We start from the raw sequence: 24,943 nt of genomic DNA on the forward strand, positions 1-24,943 counted from the left end.
GCCAACTACAGGAAAAGATACGCAAAACAAGGCCTGGTTTGGCAAGGAAAAAGGTCATCTTTTATCAGGACAACGCTCCGCCTCACACAAGTGCTATTGCCATGGCGAAACTTCATGAACTGGGGTACGAATTGTTGCCACATCCACCTTATTCACTTGATTTGGCACCATCAGACTTTCATCTATTCCCCAAGCTGAAAATTTTCCTCGGTGGACAGAGATTTTCTACAAGGGAAGAACTGACAGCCGAATTGGAGAGGTATTTTGCAGGCCTGGAGGAATCTCATTTCCGAGATGGGATCAAGGCACTGGAACATCGCTGGACCAAATGCATTAGTCTAAAGGGAGACTATGTTGAAAAATAAAAGCAGTTCCACCGAGGTAAGATACTTAATTCTAGTACATTCCGAGAACTTTTCAAACCACCTACGTAATAGAAACACAGTTAGAGGAAGAACAATATGGCTTTAGACCGAATAGATCAACAATAGACTTGATATTTACAGTGCGAAAGATAATGGAAAAACATCTGTAAAGGAACAAGGAAATCACCTTCGTATTTTTGGATTTGGAAAAAGCTTATGATACAGTTAAGGGAAAACATGTACCGGAATGCCTACGGAAAAGGAATATACAAAAATCATAAAATTAACAAGATAAAAATGTTGTAACGTGAGGGTAAAAGCAGTGTACATGTGAGGAGTGGTGACTCTGAAACATTTTATACAAAAAAAAGGTCTCAAGCAAGGAAGTGCGCTGTCGCCATTATTGTTTATTATATTGATGGATGAAATCGTAAAACGTTAAAACAGAGTATCAGTAGTGATGAAGTGAATGCTTTGGTATTTGCAGATGATTTGGTAATTTGGGGAAAGGAAGAAAAAGAAGTACAAAGGAGACTGGACATTTGGAATGAAAATCTGAAGGAGTTTGGAATGGTAATTAGTAAAAAGAAAAGTGTAGTCATGCACTGCGGAAAAGAGAAAAAGAGAAGCCAAGTGAACCTAGATGGAGAACGGTTAGAGAATGTAGAACAGTTTACATATCTGGGTAGCATTATTAATGGAAGTAATGAAATCAACCTGAAATTAATAACAGACTAGCATAGGTAAAAGACTTTATCATCAAGTCAGAGAGCTTTTATGGGATGACAAAGTACCCAAGAGAACGAAATTTACATTATATAAACCATATTTCATACCAATTGTAACATACAGACTAGAAATGCTGGTAACTAGTAAGAGACAAGATAGTAAGATTCAAGCAGTAGAAATGAAATTTTTAAGAACATCGGTTAAAAAGACAAGAAGAGATAGAATCCAAAATATTAAAATCAGAGAAGAGCTAAGTATAGAACCGTTAGTACAGAAGATACAGAAAGCAAGATTGAGATGGTTCGGACATGAAAAACGAATGGGGAAGGAACGGGTAGCATGAATTGAATTGGAAACAGAAGTTAAGGGAAAGAGACCAGTTGGAAGACCGAGAAGAAGGTGGATGGATCAGATCTGGAAGGACATTAGAGAAGCTGGATTGGATGTGGCGGAAGTAATGGATCAGTAAAAGTGGAAGGACAGAAAGGAGTGGAGGAGGCTTGTCAACCACACCCAGGCAACTGGAGTGGGACATTGATGATGATGGTGATGATGATGATGATGATGATGTCCATGAAGTTAACCTAAATAAATGGTAGGAAAAAATTAATGAACTAAAAGGAACGAGTGTGCTAATGGGTTATATAAGACTTACCTTTCGTTGCAGCATGTTTGTGGTGTGCGGCCTAATGTTTTTTTTTTTTTTTTTTTTTTTTTTTCTAGTTGCTTTACGTCGCACCGACACAGATACGTCTTATGGCGACGATAGGACAAGGAAGGGCTAGGAGTGGGAAGGAAGTGACCGCGGCCTTCATTGAGGCCTTTCCTTTGCCTGGTGTGAAAATGGGAAACCATTTTCAGGACTGCCGACTGTGGGGTTCGAACCTACTATCTCCCGAATACTGGATACTGGCTGCACTTAAGCAACTGCAGCTATCGAGCTCGGTGTGGCCTACTGTTGTGCGCCTCATACTAACAGGGAGGAGTTGAGACAGGATCGTGAGATTCGAAGCGAAACTCGGAAAAAAAAAAAAAAAAAGGAAGAGGGCGGGGCAAGGAGACAGGAGAGGGGAAGGGGGATTAAGGCGGGGCTGAAGGATGCGGGAAAACAGCTGCTGAGGAAGGGTGCTGTGAATAGTATGAAAAATTGAATTACGACTTTTTGGTTTGACGTTTCTAAAATTGAGAATTAAAATGTCAAACAGGATATTTTTCTTTTCTGAAATGTTATTTTGATTATAATTCAGGTTAAGATATTGATCTATATGTATGAAGCGGTTTCTATAATGTTTGTTGATGACTTTGAGAATTTCCATATCTTGTTTTATGCCTGTGAATTTATGATTATAATCACGCATTTGCTGTCCCACAGCCAAAAACCGATTGTACTTCAGGGCATTAATGTGTCCTAAGTATCTTATAAAGCTCCTTCCAGTCTGTCCAATGTAAGAAGAATTACAACTGTTGCAATTAATCCTGTTCATCGAACATAAAGGTAGAAAAGGAGGAGCTATTTTGTTTACAATTTTTCAAAGTGGTTGAGGGGCAATATTTATATTTATTGATTATTCTTTCAATAAAGAAACTGCTGTATCCATCAGATTTAGCAATATTACGAATATTGTTCAACTCTTTTTTGAGGTATCTTTTTGAGATTGGAACACTGAAGGCTCGGTACACCATGCTGTTGTATGCTGCTTTGTTTGTGAATGTGAGGGTGTGAAGAATCTTGATGGATTGTAGTGACTGTTTGGGTAGGATTTCTGAAAATCTTATATCGTAAGGAGCCTGGGTGCCTGATAATAGTCAAGTCTAAGAAATTAATCATCTGTCCAATTTTGGATTCAAGTGTGAATTTTATACATGGATCAATGTTATTTAGATTAATGAGCGTGGTAGCAACATCTGTTGCTCTCTTGCATAATTATTTTAATATAAGATATATTAACATATATAAGATACTTAGAACTCGTTCATGCCCTGAAGTACAATAGGTTTTCAGCTGTGGGACAGCATATGCGTGACTATAATCACAAATTTACAGACACAAAACAAGATATGCAAATTCACAAAATTATCAAAAAAGGACCCCCCTTAAACATTATAGAAAGCTGCTTCATACATAGATCAATATTTTAACCCAAATTATAATATTAATGACATTTCAGAAAAGCCAAATATCCTGTTTCACCTTCTAATTCCCATTTTTAGAAATGTCAAACCAAAAAGCCGTAATTCAATTTTTCATACTATTCACGGCACCCTTCCACAGCAACTGTTTCACCACATCCTTCGATCCCGCTTTAATCCTGCTTCCTCTCTCCCCCCTTTCCTTTCTCCACCCTCTCCTCTCTCTTTGCCCCGCCCTCTCCCTTTCTGAGTTTCCCTTCTAATCTCACGATCCAGTCTCAACTCCTGCCTGTTAGTATGAGGCACACAACAGTAGGCCATGCACCACATACTGCAACGAAAGGTAAGTCTCATATAACCTATGCCATTTGATTGAACTCTCTCCTTTTGGTTCATTAATTTTTGGCTATCATTTATTTAACTTCACGGACACCGCACTGAATTGCGAATCTCTACCAGTTGTAATCTAAGAACGTACCAGCTATTTAAACATATTGTTGTGCTGTCCTTGACTCAACCAGTGACAACTTCCAATAGAAGAACTTTTTCAGCATTTTCAAGATATTTTAACAGGAAGCACTAATGAAACATTTTAACATGACACAACACATGTAAGGATTTTAGAACTCATCGAGAGCCTTATTTTAATTTCATCTTATAATTTACGTGTTGTGCACATTGTTCATTCTAGATGCTTTTAATACCTTTTAAAGTTATTTGTGTATGTTTGTACATTTGTTTTAGTTGTTAGATGTCTTTGTACAGTTTTGTATTATGGCTGATGGCCAGCCAAGGCCGAAACTAGTTCCTAGATTTAAAATATAATGTAAACACTACGTAATATAGTATTGAAAAGGTGGACCGATATCACGTAAGTTCAGTTATTATTGTGATCACAATTCAATAGAGATAATAAAAACATGAAATTTATATCCTATGATATGATGTAGTAAAGGTACAAACCTTTGGGTTTCCATGACAGTAAATTATGACAGAGGACCTACTCACTTTCATAACTACTGGAGTGGAAGAAGTTCACAGCCTTAGTGTTAAAATTATGACATGGAGAAAAGGACTATTACCTTTCTCTGACTCATTTCAAGCTAGCAAATAATGGAGGAGCTACAAAGAGACAGTAACATTGTGTTGAATATCTTCTTCTCAACTAACCGACTCTGCAACACAACACAGACTGGAACAGCCAACCAGCAAGGCATCCGAATGCACATGCATGCCTACCCTGTTCCACCTTATTGTGCCTCCTGTTCAGCGCTCCCACGGTTCATGCGGTCTTCAAGTACTGGTGAATGGATTAGACAATAAGAATGCTACATTTTTCTTTAATAATTTGATAATATATCGCAACAAATTTTTATGCTTTTAAAGACACTCTGCAAATCTACAGGAAGAGAGCTTATATCAGAATGTTTTATGATGTCAATCAGCTTAGTTGTTCTCTCAAATTTGCATTCCCAAAAATCAGCCTAGTGCTTTGTTATTGTTGTTGTTATTATTATTATTATTATTATTATTATTATTATTATTATTATTATTATTATTATTATTATTGCCTTTGAGTAGTAATGATAAGGTCCATAAACGCTTCACGCCCTGTGAATGTAAAACTGATTTACAAAATCACAACTGAAATATCACAGTAATGTTTCAAATTTAAACACATGGTAATGGTTATACCTGGCATTAACCAGGTGAGTTGGCCGTGCGGTTAGTGGGGGGCATGGCTGTGAGCATGCATCCGGGATATAGTGGGTTCGAATCCCACTGTCGGCTGCCCTGAAGATGGTTTTCCGTTGTTTCCCATTTTCACACCAGGCAAATGCTGGGGCTGCACCCTAATTAAGGCCACGGCCGTTTCCTCCCAACTCCTAGGCCTTTCCTATCCCATCATTGCCATAAGACCTATCTGTGTTGGTGTGACGTTATAAGAAAAATATACATTGACAAGGTTACAATAAACAATGCATAAAGTATACACAAATTTTACAAAACTGGCAAGACCTAATTAAAATTAAAAATAAACGTCTAAAAACACACATAATATATACACTCCCAGAGGTGAGTCTCTTATTCACGTTAATTCTTACGACAAGATCTTTTAAAAAAGCCTTTCTTGACATTCTTTTCTTTCTTTTTATTTGCTTCAGGTCCTACTTTGAACCGTCCAGTACCCTGGAAACATGGCATCTGCCATTTTTCATTTAAAAATATCTTGTTATTTAATACTTAGCAGACTGAATCAGCCGCGTTTTTTAAGTTAATAATAATTAATGTTATTTGTTTTACGTCCCACTAACTACTTTTTACAGTTTTCGGAGATGCTTTTTTAAGTTAGAGAAGACCTATGACAGCCATTTTTAACCAATAGAAAAATGGTTTCTTAATTCTTGCACCTGTTACTCTAATACTCAGTGGATGTTCAGCAAGAAAACCTTTTATACATATGTTCTTACAAAATAAAAAAATAAAAATATGCTCTTGGACTTTTATGATAGTGAAGCATTGGTTTTTTGTCCTTGGCTCAATTTAATCTGCTCGCACATGGTTTAATGTTTTTAGATTCACAGGACTTTTGTCAAGAGGAAGTATATTCAAAGTTTTAAGACAGCTGGTAGATTCAGAGGACTTTTGTCAAGAGGAAGTATATTCAAAGTTTTAAGACAGCTGGTGGTATTTTTAGGTTTAGGTCATAAGTTAATGTTTATGGCTCTTGTTTTTAATTAGGTCTTGCCAGTTTTGTAAAATTTGTGTATACTTTATGTATTGTTTATTGTAACCTTGTCAATGTATATTTTTCTTATTTTTGGCTGATGATGATGCACACCAGCATCGAAACTGGTACTAAGTATAATAAAATGTTATAATTTATCTTATAACATTATATGGTATTGAATAGGTGGACCTCTCGTTTCCATTAGATTCTCAGTTCAATACGGAATGAACATGAAGTTTTTAAACTTGAATGGAAGAAATACCATTGCGGAATGACAGGAGGGAGAATTACAGAGGTAACATTCTTATTCCGCACACAGCTATCTGAGAGGATATTAGACAAAAGGATTAGAAAGCAAATCGGCCCTGTGGTGTAGGGGTAGCGTGCCTGCCTCTTACCCGGAGGCTCCGGGTTCGATTCCCGGCCAGGTCAGGGATTTTTACCTGGACCTGAGGGCTGGTTCGAGGTCCACTCAGCCTACGTGATTAGAACTGAGGAGCTATCTGACGGTGAGATAGCGGCCCTGGTCTCGAAAGCCAAGAATAACGGCCGAGAGGATTCGTCGTGCTGACCACACGGCACCTCGTAATCTGCAGGCCTTCGGGCTGAGCAGCGGTCGCTTGGTAGGCCAAGGCCCTTCAAGGGCTGTAGTGCCATGGGGTTTTTTTATTAGAAAGCAAATGGAAGATAGATTTGGAGAACTTCAGTTTGGGATAGAAGGGTCTGGGATCCAGTAGGGATAGATCCACTCGATTTGATCTTCCCCTGAAGATGGTTTTCCGTGGTTTCCCATTTTCACACCAGGAAAATGCCGGGACTGTACCTTAATGAAGGCCACGGCCACTTCCTTCCACTTCCTAGGCCTTTCCTATCCCATCGTCGCCATAAGACATATCTGTGTCGGTGCGACGTAAAGCAAATAACAAAAAAAAAAAAAAATCCATCTTCACATTAATTGCATGTTATAAATCTCATTCTGTATTGACAGTTATCACTTTACAAACAAGAAGTATTTATGATCCTCCTTTTCAATACAAAACAAATATCTATATTAAATGGCATGATATCTATACATGTTTCAGCCTAATCCAAAGGCCATCCTCAGTAGAAGCTCAATATTACATTTATAAAAACAAATTAAAAAACACTGATGAAGTGTGTGCAATTAAAATACAATGATCGTGATTGACAAAGTAAAAACATGTTGAGGTAAAAATCCTCTTGTCTGAAAACTAGTTTTGATTGACATAAAACATTAGTACATTACCCTACCCAGAGAGAATCTGGAACAGGGAACTGATGATGGTGACTGATGGTGACTTTATATCTATGCATTTGTACAATCATTCAATCCTCTCACCAAGATCTATTAATGGTCCTCTTTCTACGCATCACTTGCCTTCCACCCTTGTAAGTCTTCGGCAGCTCAAACAATTTATTACTCACCATTACTCACACGTTCAGCTAGTAACTTAAAAGTACCTTCATTCATTCGGAAGTAGCTCTTGAACATCACTTGAATCATTTCATTAACTTTATAACAAATGTAAAATATATCATCAATAATGACAAGCTAATATCTTGTGTATATGTATAGGGAGAGTACACCATCCACAGAAAGACAAACTTAGGATGTCTCTTTGATGAACCTACCCTACCTTCAGATTAATGATCAATAATGATGGGTGTGAGTTTTTAAAATCACGAACCAACTTTTCGTTTCCTAGTAGCAGTAATGTCACAATTTTCACAACAGGAAAAAAATCTGACGGTTTCACTCCACAGGTTACAGTGGAAACAACCGCTGATGATGATTACAGTATATCTTTGAAACTTATAAATTACTTGACCTGCTGAAAACTTACAACTCATTACTCAGAGGTTCAGCTAATAACTTAAAGTTCATTCATTCATTCATTCATTCAAAAATAGTCCTTGATCATGATTTGCATCATTTAATTAACTTAAAAATAAATCCAAAATATATCCTCAATAATGACTAGCTAGTGCATCTTAACAGAAAGATGTTAAGCATGAAGTGAGTTGATTAATTTAGATAGAGGCAAATGGTACGTCATACTTGGTACATCAGACAAAAAATAATGCCTATAAATGAGAATAATATACTTACACAGAGAGACAATGTAGAATGGAAGCCTGGAGTGGTTATATGTTTCTTTGTAAAATTCCAGGTAGCCATTAACTCTCAAAGTATGATGTTTTGCTTTCAAATAATGATGTACAATCTGAGGAAATGGACAACAAAGAATTACATTCAATTCACATTAATATATAAATTCTAATGGTACCGTAACGTGGGGTAATTCAGATATAATGGGGCATTATCGATCATTCGGTCTTCCTTCTGAAAATTGAGCCTTCCCGGGAAACCGCGACGACAATGGATCCAATACGCGGCGTATAAACAAAGGGAACATTATTGGCTATCTGACTGCGCACTAAGAATATGTGCATTCTTGTCTACAATTCACCGGGAGAGGTTGTTAAGAAGTGAGAAATTTATTAAATTATCGCTGTCATTGGAAACTTCTGTTTCAGAAGGTCACATACCATACACTGGCGGTAAGTTAATACTGCAATCCTATCTTCTGTTATTTGGTATCATATAAAGCTTTTGCACGAGTTTCTACATTACACTGTTTTAAAGTTACGGCTTTTTATATACGAAGTTGTCTTGTTATAGGGTAATACCGATCATGGTGAGGACATATGTGAAGAAACTGGGACCTGTCGGAAGGTGTAGATATAACCCTATCCACTTAGAGAGTGCAGTAAAAGCTGTCCGTCAAGGGAAAATGAGTATCCGGAGAGCATCTGAACAGTTTGCTGTGCCATATACCACACTAAACGACAAATTGAAGAGCAGATATTCACACAAGGTGGGTGCACCGACAGCCTTAACCAGGGAGGAGGAAAAAACTCTCGTCGAAGGGCTGCTGTTATGTGCCATCAGAAATACTGATATACGTAACATCGTCCAGGGTTACTTGAACCACGCTGGGAAGGTCGAGAAAAGTTTCGCAGATAACCGTCCCGGGTTAGAATGGATTCGAGGTTTTCTCAGGAGAAATCAGGAACTCACAGTGAGGATTGGCGAGAGCACCAAACGATCCAGGGCAGCTGTTACGAGAGATATTATCATGGACTATTTCCATAACCTGCAAAACACACTAGAGGGAGTCCCTATGTCAAATATTATAAATTATGATGAGACAAATTTCTGTGATGACCCGGGAAATGTGAAGGTTGTTGTGAAACGTGGGGTCAAACATCCTGAGAGAATTTTAGACTCGTCGAAAACTTGTATCAGTGTTATGGTGGCTGCGGCTGCAGACGGCACAGTGTTACCACCATTCACCGTCTACAAAAGTTAGCATCTGTATGACACGTGGGCAGAAGGAGGGATCAGCGGTGCTGGCTATAGCCGAAATATGAGTGGCTGGTTTGATCTTACGATGTTCGAGGCATGGTTTAAGAAAATTATGTTGCTTTATATAAAGACATTACAGGGGCCCAAGGTCATGATAGGCGATAACTTGTCGAGCCATCTCTCAATTAATGTAATCAAGCTATGTGAAAAGCATGACGTCAAATTTGTTCTATTGCCTCCGAATGCTACCCACCTTTGCCAGCCTCTTGATGTTGCCTTCTTTCGTCCCCTAAAGATGGCTTGGCGAAGTGTGCTGGATGAATGGAAGAAAACGAATAGGGGAGTGGTGCACAAATCAGAGTTCCCTAAACTTCTAAAAGAGACATTTAATAAGATAGGTGTAAACTGTGCAACGAATATTATTTCTGGGTTCAGAAAAACGGGTATTGTTCCTTTCTGTCCAGAAAACGTGCTACGCCAGATTCCACATGATGACAGTGCTGATGACATCAGTCGAGAACGATCGTGTACTGCATCGTTCGTTCAACATCTCGAGCGAGCCCGGGTTGGAGAGGCAAGTACAAATTCACCGGTTCGCCGTGCGAAGCGCTTGACTGTTCCTCCCGGCAAAGGGATCGTGGTGAGAGATTTGGCCACCAATGCAGCTGACAAGGATGATGATGATGATGATGATGATGATGATGATGAAAGTATAGAGACTGAAGTAATTTCAGAAGAAGAATCAACATCAGAAGAAGACAATTCAAGTTTTGAGGTGAGGGAAACCTGTCACGCCATCTCCACCGCAGAAACTCTATCTTCTCATGAAAGTGGGGGGGGGAAGATGGGTTGTCTATAAATGACTTTGTTCTCGTTGCATTTCCGACGAAGAAGAGAATTCGGCGTTTCATTGGCCAGCTGGTGAGAGTTAGTCCGGGCACACTCGAAGCAAATTTTCTGAGGAAGAGGATCCTGGCTGGCACAACATATTTTGTATTTCCAGACATTTCCGATGTAATGGAAATCGAAAAGGAACGAATTGAGAGGAAACTTATACCAGCGTACTGCAAACGAGGGAAGTTCATTTTCCTTGATATAGAACATGTTGATGTGGAGTAGAAGGCGACTATGTCCTTGTGTAAAAAATTGTGATTAGTGCCTCTTAAATGTAACATTTTTATCTGTATAAACTGTTTAATATGTCTTATCTATTTTATTATGTTTTACTTTACTATTAGTAAAATATCCCGTATCTTCTTTACTATTGGTTCGAATAGTTTTACTAAATAGCTTGAAAACAGAATGTGTTTAGAGACTTCAATTTTCTTATTTTTAGTGATTTAATGATTGTTTATTTGCTTTGTTTTAGGTTTATATGTTAAGAAATATTTAAAAAAGTAAAAATGTGATCGGTATTACCCATAAGACGGTCAAATACCGATAATCAAGAAAAATAAATGACTGATCGGAATTACCCCACTCCATGGGGTAACACCGATCACCGATTTTTATTAATTTTTTTCAATATTATCAACTACTTACGATTCTTTGTTACGTCAAATAAAGGCTAATGAATCATTAATCTTATATATTTAATTTCGTAAGTACTACGTAAATAACGTGGGACGTATCCGAAAAAATACCTTAAAAAATGATCGGAATTACCCCATTTGACGGTATTATATGTAAAGCACCCTGTGATTAACCTCACTTCAGGAAAGTATCTATCAAACAAGGAATCAAATACCATTTGGGTTTTCAAATAATTGCTTATTAGTTATTGATAATAGTCCATTTTTGATTTACATTTATTCACTGAAACCTAGTTAGCAAATGCAAATGGATTTCACTAATCTCAAGCTTGAAATTGTATTCTTACATGCTTGGGCATAACTTTGCCCCTGCCTGTGGAGAAGGGAGAGCAGGTTTAAACAGGGCCAATCTAAATGTGTGTAGAGCATAAGAGCAAGTGTTAATCCACTGATAGTTATTATTTGCCAATATTGGGATAAAATCACAGTCAATCAATAACCACTGATCTGCATTTAGGACAGTCACCCAGGTGGCAGATTCGCTATCACTCCAAGATACATAACTTGTATTTGAATTCTTCATACTTAAACTGCCACTTATAGTGCATTCCACAATCCAAGTGTTTTGAGAAATTTTAAGTCTAAATGCATCTGAAGTGCAATACACATTTGGACATTAATTTTTCTCTTGGAAATAATTTCCATATTTTGGCCACACAAAAGGAAAGTCATTAAACTACTTATTGAAACATCCAACTTTTGCAACCTTTTGCAAGCACTACAGGTAAGTTCATATATAAGTTGGCAGCATTTGTCATTTGAGAGAATCTTATAAAACAGTCTCAAGGACATTAGATAGTAGTATAAGACACTGTAACTCATAAAAATGAGTTTAACAAACAAAATGCATACCATCAAACAACACTGCATCATACTTTCATAAAGATGTTCATCAACAAAGAAAATAATATTTGTTTCATTTTAAAACAAGCAAACCTAATCACTGATGAACAACAAATCATGTTCTGATATCAGGTGCCATATGTTGCTCCCACATATCACAGTGGCACCATATTGTATACACCTGTAATGAACAGAATTCTTCCATACTAGAAATAATATACTGAACATGAAACTCAGAAATAATGGTGATTACTGTTTTAAGGGCCCAAATATCAGAGTCGCTGTTTTCCAAATTCGTACGTTCCTCATCGCCAGATGTTTCATTCCAGGCTTGTGTCTATGTCATACTTTCATATGTGACTCCCTCGCAGACCGATTCTGATGGTTCCGTCAGCTTCCACTTCGAACGCTAGCGCTGTACCTCGTCCGGTGAGCCATTTGGTGATGAATGAACGTACCACTTCCACTTCTATTATAACGTCTAAATTCAAACCTCATTCTTGAGAAGCCTTTCTCGTGAACAGTCAAAATTTTTTCTGAAGACGCAGAGCAAAGTTCTCTGCGAAACATAAAGAATTTCACATTTTCCTGACATGGCATAAGCCCAAAAGGCTATATCATGTTTAAAGATTTTACATTACGAACAGAAAGGTCCCTTACTCAATATAATTTAGCAAATGTAGACGCCGACAACCAGGAATGAGTTAGCTGGAAAATTTATAATGTCCAATAACAGACCATTTATATTGGTAAATGAAATAGTGTATGGCTTTTAGTGCCGGGAGTGTCCGAGGACAAGTTCGGCTCGCCAGGTACAGGTCTTTTAATATGACACCCATAGGCGACCTGTGCGTTGTGATGTGGATGAAATGATGATGAAGACGACACATACACCCAGCCCCCGTGCCAGCGAAATTAACCAATGATTGTTAAAATTTCCGACCCTGCCGGGAATCAAACCCGGGGCCCCTGTGAGCAAAGGCCAGCACGCTAACCATTTAGCCATGGAGCTGGACATTTATATTTGTATTATGAATTTACTCATTCGAGACAAATATTTCAGGTTCCCTATGGGAATCAATATCTATATCATCTGATGGCCAGGCAGGCATCAATTTTTGGTAATAAGACGAAGTCTCCCATAGTGCATTGGCACTGCCAGTGGCTCCAAGTAGCCTACGCAGTGGCCTCCACGGTATGCACTAGCCATGCGTCTTGATGGGTGTGCTATTTACCAACTGATAAGCCCAACTTAGCACACTGGGGCAAAACACTGGCAACCAAGAATGAGTTAGCTAGAAAATTTATCATGTCCAATAATGGACCATTTATATTGGTATTATGAATTTACTCATTCGGGACAAGTAATTCAGGTTCCCTATGGGAATCAATATCTATATCATATGCAGTATGTTCCGAGCTATTAGTGGAGAGATTAATAATAATAATAATAATAATAATAATAATAATAATAATAATAATAATAATAATGGCGTGTGGGCTCCTGAGAGGCCTAGTGCAGGTCTTTCGAGTTGATGCCGTCTAGGCAATCTGCGTGTCTGTCAGGATGGGGCCTTACCTGAAATGAATTCTAATGCTGAAGACGGCACAAACACCCAGCCTCTGAGCCAGAGGAATTAACTAACAAGAGTTAAAATCCCCAACCTGGCTGGGAATTGAACCCGGGTCCCCTTGAACCAAAGGCTAGCATGCTAAACATTTAGCCATGGAGCCAGACAGTGGAGAGGTGGTATGGAATGACATTAGCAGACAAATAAGTTTGAGTGGTGTTTTTAAAAGTAAAAAAGATCACTATATGAAGATAAAGTTGGAATTCAAGAGGACAAATTGGGGAAAATATTTGTTTATAGGAAGAGGAGTTATGGAATGAAATAATTTATCAAAGGAGATGTTCAATAAATTTTCAAATTCTTTGAAATTATTAAAGAAAAGACCAGGTAAACAACTGATAGTGAATCTGCCACCAGGGACCTAAATGAAGATCAGTAATGATTGATTGACTGATTGATTGATTGATTGATTGACAGACTGATTGACAGAAATTGTTTCAGAAGATAGTTTCTTCCGTGGCAGTCATGATGATGAAAGAGCTGAAAATGTGACAGACTTCAGAGCTTAAACCTGAATTTCCCCACTCTCTGAGGTCCATTATCCAATCTATAAGGGGCATTCAAAAATGAACGAGCTGGAGGCTATAAAATGAAAACTTGTACCATTATTTCAAAAGTATTATTGCCCAGCACTATTGAGACACTTGTCCCACTGCGACACAAGGCGGTGAATGGCCATCTTGTAAAATTCCTGGGGCTACGTTGTGAAACAGTTTTGAACATACCGCTTGACATCTGTGTCCAAGGTAAATTGTTTGCCTCTAAGAGCCTTCTTTAGCTCACATTGGATTTTTTGGGTGGCAACGGTCCTGCATGCTTCCACAGGAAACTTAGTTGTTTTGACTCGGGTTCTAAATGATGACACCATGTCTCTTGTTCAGTGGCCACACATGACAGGAACTCATTCCATTCCTTGGCACAGCGCAGCAGATGTTCAAGAGAGAGGTCCATTCAACATGCTTCCTGTGTTAGTTGGATACTATGATGCACCCATTGGACGCACTTTTAGCGAAACTTCAATCTGTCCCTAATGATGGCGTGAACATGTCCAACGCTCACTCCGACTTCTGTGGCAATGTCTGCTACCGTAACTCGCCCGTCCTATATAATGAGGGCATCCACCTGCTGGACAATGGCATCGGTAATGCAGAGTGGTGTTCCAGACTGTGCAACATCGGCCAATGAGATGTGTCCTTCCCTGAATCGCTTGTTCCGTACCTTGACTCTTGCAATGGAGATGCAGTGCTCTCCGTACGTTTGTGCCATTCTTTGATGAATTTTCTTTCCCCTTCACTCCTCCTGCTGTCAGGAAGTGCTCTACATCCCTTTACACTTCTTTTGAAGCCACCATTTCACTGTTTTCCACACGACTGGATTCAGTGGGCGATCCAACGTGTGCGTGTGCTCGCTCTCTCGTCATGTGCTGTGCACCCATGTCCCACCAGTGGTGAGTTTAGGAACTCAGTGCTCTTATAGGGACCACACCTTCTTCCGCAGGCAATTGTATTACGATCCTTTCGGCGGTTTTCATTTCATTTCATAGCCTCTGGCTAATTTCTTTTTGAATGGCCCTCATACTAAAATAACCAACGTACAAGAGAGGGATACTACCTTTTTGAAGTTAAATTACCTGTCTTTGGAGGCATCTAATGAGCAAGAACTTAACTGCTACGAAACCACTTGATGAAACCCAGTGTTTTCTGTAGGCCAATGCCAGTAACTGAGTAAACTTAGAACTTTGAAACACAGATATTATTTTAGAGGTTAGTTTCTCTTAAAACAATTGTGAATCTAAGATGCACAAACTGAACCCATATTCATCATAATCCAGAAGTTGCCCAGCAAATGTTTCCAAAGAAGTCAATTCACCATTACGTAAAACATCCGTCTGGAGAACAGAGGATTCAGTTTTGAATCCAAAGAGCAATCACTTTCCCAGCTTTTTCACTTTAGAATAACGTACAGTATATGAGCAATACAGAATCATAATTTATATATCCCATGTTAAGAAAAACTTTTTTCCATCAGTATTACATCTTTAGAGGTAATCAGTCCTAGGACTGGTCAGTTTTGCCATGAAGTTCCTCCTAGTTTGGCAATCCTTCACAGTCATCTTAATGGCCACATAGCTGTCTACTCCTAGGTCATTTAAGATTTGCTTGAAAAAACTGTATCTCGGTCATCCACATGGCGCCTTTCTTTTAATGAAACCATCTACTACTCTCTGTGTGAATTCTGAATTTTGCATCGCATGTCCCTACCAGGACCAACACTGCTTGAGAATGGGGTGTACCGAAGTTTTCCTCTGATTTATCATCCCTAGAACCTTGGACTTAGAAATCTTATCCTTTCTCAAGATTTTCATAATCCTACGGAAGCACCACAATTCAAATCCTTCCGCGCGGTCATTTTCTGTTTAGTGTTGTGTTCAGGTTTCAACACAATGCAACAGTCCATACAAAGTGAGTGTAGGAGCTGTACTAATGTGTGAAAACTTTATTTACTGTTGCTGAGTAGTGTGTGTTTTAGCATAAATCAAGCGTTTTTGAACAATGTGGAACTTAACTTCTACAGCATATTTACAATCATCACTGATCTTCTGACCAAGGTAAGTGAATGTTGTTACTTGCTCTATATTCTGGCAAGAATTTTTTACTGAAGCTGTTTCAAGGAACATGTTGCACAAAAACTAAATGAAAAGGCTGAAGGAAACACAATAGAGGAAGAATGGACAGTCATGAAGAATGAGGTCTCTAGGGCTGCTGAAGAAATGTTAGGAAGAAAAGAAAAATCAACTAAAAATTAATGGATAACTCAGGAGATACTAGACCTGATTGATGAATGACAAGAGTAAAAGAATGCAAAAAATGAAGAGGGCAGAAAGGAATACAGGCAATTAAAGAATGAAGTGGATAGAAAGTGCAGGGCAGCTAGGGAAGAATGGCTGAAGGAGAAGTGCAAGGGAGTTGAACGTTGTATGGTCCTAAGAAATGTAGGTACTGTATACAGGTAAATCAAGGAAATGTTAAGAGAAAGGAAAACTAGGTGTATGAATATAAGAGCTCACATGGAAAACCACTTCTAGGGAAAGAAGACAAGGCAAAAAGATGGCAGGAACATATTCAACAGTTGTACCAAGGTAAAGACATAGATGATATGGTTCTGGAACAAGAAGAGTCTGTTGATGCTGATGAAATGGGAGACCAAATGTTGAGGTCAGAATTTGACAGAGCTTTGAGAGACCGGACTGGGCTTTGAGAGGTGGTGTTGCTAAATCTGTACGCGGCTTAAGACTGGAACACCGGACAAAGAATGAAACTTCAGCAGGGAAGGGGTCTGAATACAGACCTCTGAGCTGACAGGATCACACCAAAGCAAGTACGCTACGGTGACACACCCACGGTGTGTTTGCGTTTGATGCTGATTTCTCGGCATGGCTCTCAAGCCATTCTTAAGTCACGTACAGTTTAAGCAACACCGCCGTGCAAAGCTCATTTGAATTCGCCCATGAAGCGATCTGATTTGCTAACTTGAGCAGCTGATAAAGTGACAATGGTGCGATATATCGGACTATTTTTTTCAAATTATTTATCAGCATGACCAATGCTCTAACGCTCATGTATCCGGGTCACGTTGTTTCCAACCACCCTGTACATCACAGAGATATACAGTACATCCTACGTCCATGTTTGGAAACCTTTCTTTCTTTATTGACATTTTATGGATAATTTTGCAGAATTCTGTTAATGTTCTTTTAGTCTTACATTCTGCCATAATCATCTGCTTCTCAATATCTTTCATTCTAATTGTTACATTCTTGTACAATTTCTTAACTTTATCATTATTTCTTATGACATTATGGCTGCAAAAAGAAAAAGATTAATTCTCAACAAAATTATATTTCATGGCATAAATGAAAAAATACTGGCGTCTGCCTATGAAAATTCAAACAATTAAAAGTTTTAAAAAAAACCACAATTTATATTTAGTCCTCCTCCTCCCAACCAGATCACATTTTTCCACTCGAGTGGGCATGGAACTGACTATTTTATTTCAAACTTCAGTTCTCAGCAACGACATCCCAGGCATTCTGGATGAACTTCCACAAATTTATCTTCATATGCTTCTTTACTTGTGTCCACATTTTCCCAACTGGGTTACAGTACAGAGAGTAACGAAGCCAGTCCATCAGTTCGATATCTTATCTCCACGCAAACCAGTCTCAAATCAATTGAGATGTGTGGACGGGATTATTATTCTGCTGAAACTGAAGAATTTCAGCAGCATATAACCACCTAGCATAAACAACCATATAGCATTCCAGCAATCATTGATATTTCTGCTGGTTCAATTTTCCATGATTGCAATGGACTGTGCCCACCCCATGACGAAAAATCCATTCCAACAAGAGACAAACACTCTACCACTGTAGGCATGAATGGCAGCATATCTGTGTTTGAATTGGGTTCCAGGAGGATGATATACAAATGTGAGCTCTTCCTTGCTAATAGAAAAGGAGGCTTCATCACAAAAGATCACTCCTTTCCAATCCTGATCTTCACTTCCCACAGTAAAGCCTAAATGATCTCCTTATGAACTTCCCTAGTAATGGCACATCAGAATCTCAAATTGGTGGCCCTTAAACAATTTCTCTCGGTCTGGTCATGGCCAGGAAAATTAATAACTGCCTTCAAAGTTTCAGCAGTATGAAAGAGATTCTTTTCAACCTCTGTCACTAATCTGGTATCCTGTTGTGGTGTTGAAATTTTCCTTCAAAATTTTCCTTTTACCATTCCCAGCTTTCCAGCCAAAAATTCCTGAACATCGATAACTTTGCACCCATCTCTGAGCTACTATTTCTTCTGAAACATGGAAATGCCTAGCTGCCTCGGATGCCATAAAACCAAGATGAATCAAAGCCCACTTATACTTTCTTTCTTCCCCTCTTTCTTTCTTTCCTGCATCACTTTTGTGGAACCATGTCAAACAATCAAAGTTACAGACAGAAATGGCAATGCTGGTTTCCTTGAAGAGTCTTAGCCTCTACCTAGGTCTTAAAATAATGGCAAAGTGTCATACAAACATACAGTTTAGAATTAGAAGTTAATAATATACATACATGTTACACAGAATTTGAATAATATAGTTCATAATTTATTTTCTGACAACCTGCATTGAGAGTAACTGCATCCACAAAATAACTCCTTAACCACTGCTTTGGTTTTAAGTTAACAATACTACTACAGCTGCTGTTGCTATTTCTTCTTATTATTATTATTCTTTTATGACCGCATAGGATCACTTTAGTCAGTCCATTGTTAAGGTCTCTTTGAAGGGATTGTTTGAGCTTTGCGGTCCTCCCAGTACTTCTTCAGACGTTCCGATCTTTGTGGCCTTTCCTCAGTTGAAAATATGCATGTTGTTGATTTGTTTCGGTCTGGTCCCAAGTCTGGAATGAGAAAGGAGGAGGGTTTGCTGGTCTGGCACCCAACTGTAAAACTGCAACACCGAGTGTTGGGCGGCGGGAAATAACCTGACTACCTAAGGGGGTCTATGGCTTTGGGCGAATGAGCCCCTTTAGGTGGGGTGATGGTCCCCACAGTGGAGAAAATGCCACTGGAATCCATTATGCAGCGTCTGTACTCCAGAGGAACGGCCTCATTATCACCTTACTGGATCACATCCAGAGTTGTAATTTGGGACCTAGTCCCACGCAGGTGACACCTTGAAAGACTACTACTACTACTACTACTACTACTACTACTACTACTACTACTACTACTATACTGAAATTCAAGTTAAGAGCTTAGGAAAAGTATCCTTCCGCATGTGAGCACGTCCCCTGTTCCCCCTTCCCGTCTCATCGTGGTTCTCCATCTACGCCACAACCAGCTTATCATTAACGCCGTGCGTCCATCTGACAAGTACAGTGCTTCATTCTGAAATAGTGAAGCATCAAACGAAATCATTGCCTTTCACATAGCTGTACTTTGATTACGTACCATACCTATTTATTCCTCCATTGACCATATAAAACCTACAGATTACTGACGAATTCCGAGGCAAGAGAAGCAAGAATTATTTTTGTTTCATAATGCGATTTGTGTGAGGCACATGGAGACTTACCACATACGTATACGATCCCGCTCTCTTGCAACGACTGTCAGTGGCAGTTTCTCATAGTTAAAAAAGCTGAAAAACCCACCGGTGAGTGGGATTGCAAAATACAATGCTTCCAGGAATGTTGTAAATATTGTAGTCTCGTCATTCGGAAGGTAAAAACGAACTCATGATCCTCTCATGACAACATTTCTGTAGGTAGAGTGCGGTTGCGAATATAAAGTAAAGTACACATTATTATTATTATTATTATTATTATTATTATTATTATCATCGTCGAATACGCCAAACATCCTATTCCCATACCGTGTTAAGGCCCTTCCTGTTTTATTTACGGCGAGTGCTGAGCTGACATCTTTCTTTCCCTGGAGACTTGGATTTTCCATTCCAAGCGAGCGGCGTAAACACTGTACACAGAAACGCCGATCAGCTGCGCGGACTTTTTCACGTCTTCCACAGTCCACAGTGGATTCTAATCTCGTAGGCTACTGTAAACGTTTAAAACAATTTGGTTTAGATTTTCTACTTTATTTTTCTCTACTTTTGTTAGTTTTAAAGTATTTCACAGGGGACTCAAGCGTCACGGCATCACACACGTCTTGCTCACAGCTGGCAGCCATTATGAATATAACACGCTGTTGCAGCCAGTATTGCCAACAGTTTTCTTGGATCCATCTTCAACGTCCCACATATTATGCGAACTTATCAACAGTGGAATGAACTCGAACAAACTTACTAAGTACACAGTGCAATAAGATATCAATATCATATTAAATTATTATTATTTTGCTACATACACCACTGAGAACAATAACTATTCACAACCATCTACGTATGAAATATAAGAGTTGGTAACGAACCCGAATAACATACAACCTGTGATATATTTTCCATATTTATACAGGGCAAAAATTTTAATTCATCAAGTCAGTTCACCAGAATATCTAACCAAACTGAAGGAAGCTCCTGACTTCAGGAACAAGTAACAAACCTAGGGAACTATTTCGCGCTGCGGAAGCCTTTTCACCGACCAGAAGTCTGACTAACATCAAAGGGACCGCTAAGGTCTTAAGCTGACTCTCAGTATACTACTACTACTACTACTGCTCCGCGTATTTGCTTAATTAACTGGTGTTTTAAAGGCTGTGTATGGTTAAAATATATTGCGATTATAAGTGGAAGTGCTGCCCTTCAGAACGCGGTATTATCTCTCTTTGATGAGCTAAAAAGGCATCCCTTTTCTGACAAGGTAAATAGGCCATTTATATTGCTTTGAATGATTTAAGGTTATGTTTTCAAAGAGAAAAGAGAGTAGAGGTACTGAGAATAGAAATGTCAAATCCAAAGAGGTTGAAATAGACGTAGAAAACCAAAGAGATACTATGTCGGATGAGGAGCTGGACGTAACCATGGAACTACAGAGTACGAAGACTATAAACCAAAGAGCAGGATTAGAAGAGATGCGACTAGAAATTGATAAGTTAGTCAAGCATAGTGAAGACTTATTAGCATTAGTTAAGATGACTCCCAATACCAAAGCGGAGATAAAGAAAGGTATTAAAGAAATGGGACAAATGGCAGAAATAATCCGTAGTCGTTCGTGGGAATGGGAACAATTTGATGTGAATGAAGATCCAAAGGCTAGGAGTGATTTGGAACAGGGCACTACCTCCAATAAGAAAATAACCCGTGATGTTGGGACACAGGCGCAATTCAGTGACAGAGTGCTAGATATAGAGCAGACCCTCTTGGAAGCTACGTGCTTTGACGAGTTTGCGCAGCTATTGGATAAGGAATGGCCTGACTGTGTTTACAGTAACACGCACGTCATCTCCGGAAATATAGGGAAATTGACTGATTGGGATATATCAATTGTTGTAAATCCCAAACATCTTACAGAGGAGGATGGAATTATGAGAAGCATGAAGAATATGCTCAACGCAGGGTATAGCATCATTCATTGTTGACTGGGAAGTTATGGAAGATGAATCTCTCAGCGACCATCGTTTTATTTACTTTCAAGTTAAGGGATCGAAGAAGCTTAATGATATCACGAAAACGGTGTGGAACTATAATTGGGAAACCTTTAAAATTGCAATCGAGTGGATGTCACAAACTGTAGATACAGTGCAACATACTCTAAAAGATGTAACTGCTGCTCTTAAAGATGCTTGTAGGATCAGCCGATTGAGGGGATCAACAAAATATAAAACACGAGTCTCTTACTGGTGGAACAATGAAATAGACATGCAAAGGAAAGACTGCAATCGCAAGAGACGAATTCTTACAAGATCTAGGAAAAAAATCAGCCAGGTCAACTTAATACCATTAAGCTGACTATAAGGCATCAAAGAGGCAACTAATGAAGCTAATAAAGGATTCTAAGAGAAATCTCTGGCTAAAGCTATGCGAAGATCTAGACAGTGATATCTGGGGAGCGGGATATAAGATAGTGACCGGTCGAATAATCAACAGGGTACCAGTTCAGCTCCCAGCTAATAGAAGGAAAGCCATAGCAATGGAGTTGTTCCCTTGTACTAATGACAGACTTGAAACGGAATCAGATTTTTGTGTTGCAGAACCATTCACTGTGGTTGAGTTACAAGAGGTAGCACGCAATATGAAGACTGGTAAGGCACCAGGTGTAGATGGAATCCCACAAGAAGCCATCAAGTATGCAGTTGAGGTGGCACCTGGTTGGATCTTATCAGTCTTCAATGATTTATTAAAAAAGCGTGAATTCCCCGATGAGTGAAAAGTAGCCAAGCTAGTGCTGTTATTGAAGGCAGGGAAACTATCATTAGATCCATCAGCATACAGGCCACTGTGCTTATTAAACACCTTGAGCAAACTTTACGAAGGATTGATTAAAACTAGACTGGAGAAAGAACTTGAACAACAGGGAGGACTTTCTTCGAACCAGTTTGGATTTAGAAAGGGTAGAACCACAACCCAAGCTATTGAGACGGTGATCCAATCCGGTGATGGAAATCCAACTCCCACACAGAGTGGTGTCTTTAAAAGATTTTCCCCTGCCATAACAAAAAACTACTACTACTACTACTACTACTACTACTACTAGTCATTTATACTCCTTTAAATGATTTAAGGTTATGTCCTCAAAGAGAAAAGAGAGTAGAGGTATTGAGCGTAGCAATGTCAAATTCAGAGAGGTTGAAATAGATGTAAAAGACCAAGGCCTGTCACAAGCGGCAGAGCTTAGCGGTGTGAAGCGGGCGGTGACCATAGGTACTATGTCGGATGAGGAGCTGGACGTAACCATGGAACTACAGAGTACGAAGACTACAAACCAAAGAGTAGGATCAGAGGGGATGCGACTAGAAATTGAGAAGTTAGTCAAGTATAGTGAAGACTTATTAGCATTAGTTAAGATGACTCCTAATAACAAAGCGAAGATAAAGAAAGGTATTAAAGAAATGGGACAAATGGCAGAAATCATTCGTAGTCGTTCGTGGGAATAGGAACAACTTGATATGAATTAAGATCCAAAGGTTAGGAGTGATTTGGAACAGGGCTCTACCTTTAGTAAGAAAATAACCCATGATGTTGGGACACAGGCGCAAATCAGTGACAGAATGCTAGATATAGAGGAGACCCTTTTGGAAGCTATGTGCTTTGAAGATTTTGCAAAGTTTTTGGATAAGGAATGGCCTGACTGTGTTTATAGTAACATGCACGTCATCTCTGGAAATATTGGGAAATTAACTGACTGGGATATATCAATGGTTTTAATCCCAAACATCTTACAGAGGAGGACGGAAACATGAAGAATATGCATTCAGAAATCTCTGACTTGCTGAACTCTAATCTGGAGGAAGGTAAGACGGAATTCCTGCGCACTGTTACGCAAACCTACACGAGTCGAGGAGGAGAGCGGGAGAAGCTGCGATATGTGTATGTAATACCATATTCATTTCATCAGGATGGAGTAAATGACCTGCAGAGCCTGTATTTATGTCTCACCCACTGGAGGGAGATAACTGAGATTCATGCAAGAAGGAAGGTGCTGATAACTATCCCGGATAGTCTTGACCAGAATTATACAAGGAAAGTCTTTTTTTTTTTTTTTTTTTTTTTTTTTTTTTTTTTTTTTTTTTTTTTTTTTGCTAGGGGCTTTACGTCGCACCGACACAGATAGGTCTTATGGCGACGATGGGATAGGAAAGGCCTAGGAGTTGGAAGGAAGCGGCCGTGGCCTTAATTAAGGTACAGCCCCAGCATTTGCCTGGTGTGAAAATGGGAAACCACGGAAAACCATCTTCAGGGCTGCCGATAGTGGGATTCGAACCTACTATCTCCCGGATGCAAGCTCACAGCCGCGCGCCTCTACGCGCACGGCCAACTCGCCCGGTCAAGGAAAGTCTTGGAATGGATGTTTCGTAAGAGTGATATCGAGATAGGGTGCTTGGAGCCGGGTAAAACACAGGTAAAACAGGCTGTTTCTGTGGGGTTAACATCGAAAAAGGAACCCTTAAATAATAATACTCAGGAAACAGTTATGTGCAAAGCTGCTGGCAAAACGTATGCCGAATTGCTCAAAACAGTAAAGGAAGGGGTAAACATAAAAAGAAAAATTGGTGTTAAAATAGAACTAATAAGAAAAACAGCAAAGGGTGACCTAATACTTACTGTAGAAGGCAAAGGAAAGGCTGATGTATTACAGCGTGAGATAATTAAAAATGTCAAGGAAGTAGAAGTTTCAACAAAGAGGAAGGATACAACAATTCTAGTGTACAATATGGATCTGGATCTAAATTAAAATTATCTTAGAGCAGCACTCTCCTTAGAAGCTGCTGTTGAAGAATCACAGATCAATATTACATCTGAAGACCGGGGAGGTTTGGAAATCTGAATGCTACCATAATCTTGCAAACGGAACCATCGAAAATACTGTTAAAGAAAAAGAAAATAAATGTAGGCTGGGCAACCTGTCTGGTGAAGGAAAGAGTTACAGTTGCAAGGTGTTTTAAATGTCTTCAATTTGGATATAAAGCGCCACAGTGCGACGTTAAGGATGACCGGTCTCCGAGCTGTCTAAATTGTGGACAAGAAGGCCATTTGGCGAAGGATTGTGGGAACAATTCGTTTTGCACCACGTGCCAAGTAGAAGGCCACCACTCAGATCAAATGAAATGCCCTACTTACAGGAAGTTGATATTAGAGGCAAGGAAGTTGAATTTAAACGACCAATAACGGACATACTGCAGGCGAATCTCATGAGGAAAACCGACAGTCATGACATTATGTATGGAACAGCCTTGGAAAGGAAAGTAGACTTAGTGCTTGTTAGCGAGCCAAACAGAAGGCAAGTAGCTGAAGGGGGTTGTTTCACGGACAAAAGATGTGATGTAGCTGCATATTTTTTAAATGATAAGTTGGAGGTGCTAAAC

The 24,943-nt window shown here is 39.2% G+C and overlaps 1 protein-coding gene across 1 annotated transcript in view; it reads right to left on the minus strand.

Annotated features, from left to right (window-relative positions):
• Nucleotides 1-24,943, minus strand: part of LOC136864250 (transmembrane protein 192) — a 188,238-nt gene that overhangs the window by 58,632 nt on the left and 104,663 nt on the right. Inside the window, exon 4 of the mRNA XM_067140993.2 lies at nucleotides 8,087-8,201. Within this exon, the coding sequence (XP_066997094.1) occupies nucleotides 8,087-8,201 (115 nt within the window). The remainder of the gene's footprint in view (nucleotides 1-8,086; nucleotides 8,202-24,943) is intronic.

Source organism: Anabrus simplex, chromosome 2 (assembly GCF_040414725.1).
Source record: "Anabrus simplex isolate iqAnaSimp1 chromosome 2, ASM4041472v1, whole genome shotgun sequence".
NCBI classification, from domain to species: Eukaryota; Metazoa; Arthropoda; class Insecta; order Orthoptera; family Tettigoniidae; genus Anabrus; species Anabrus simplex.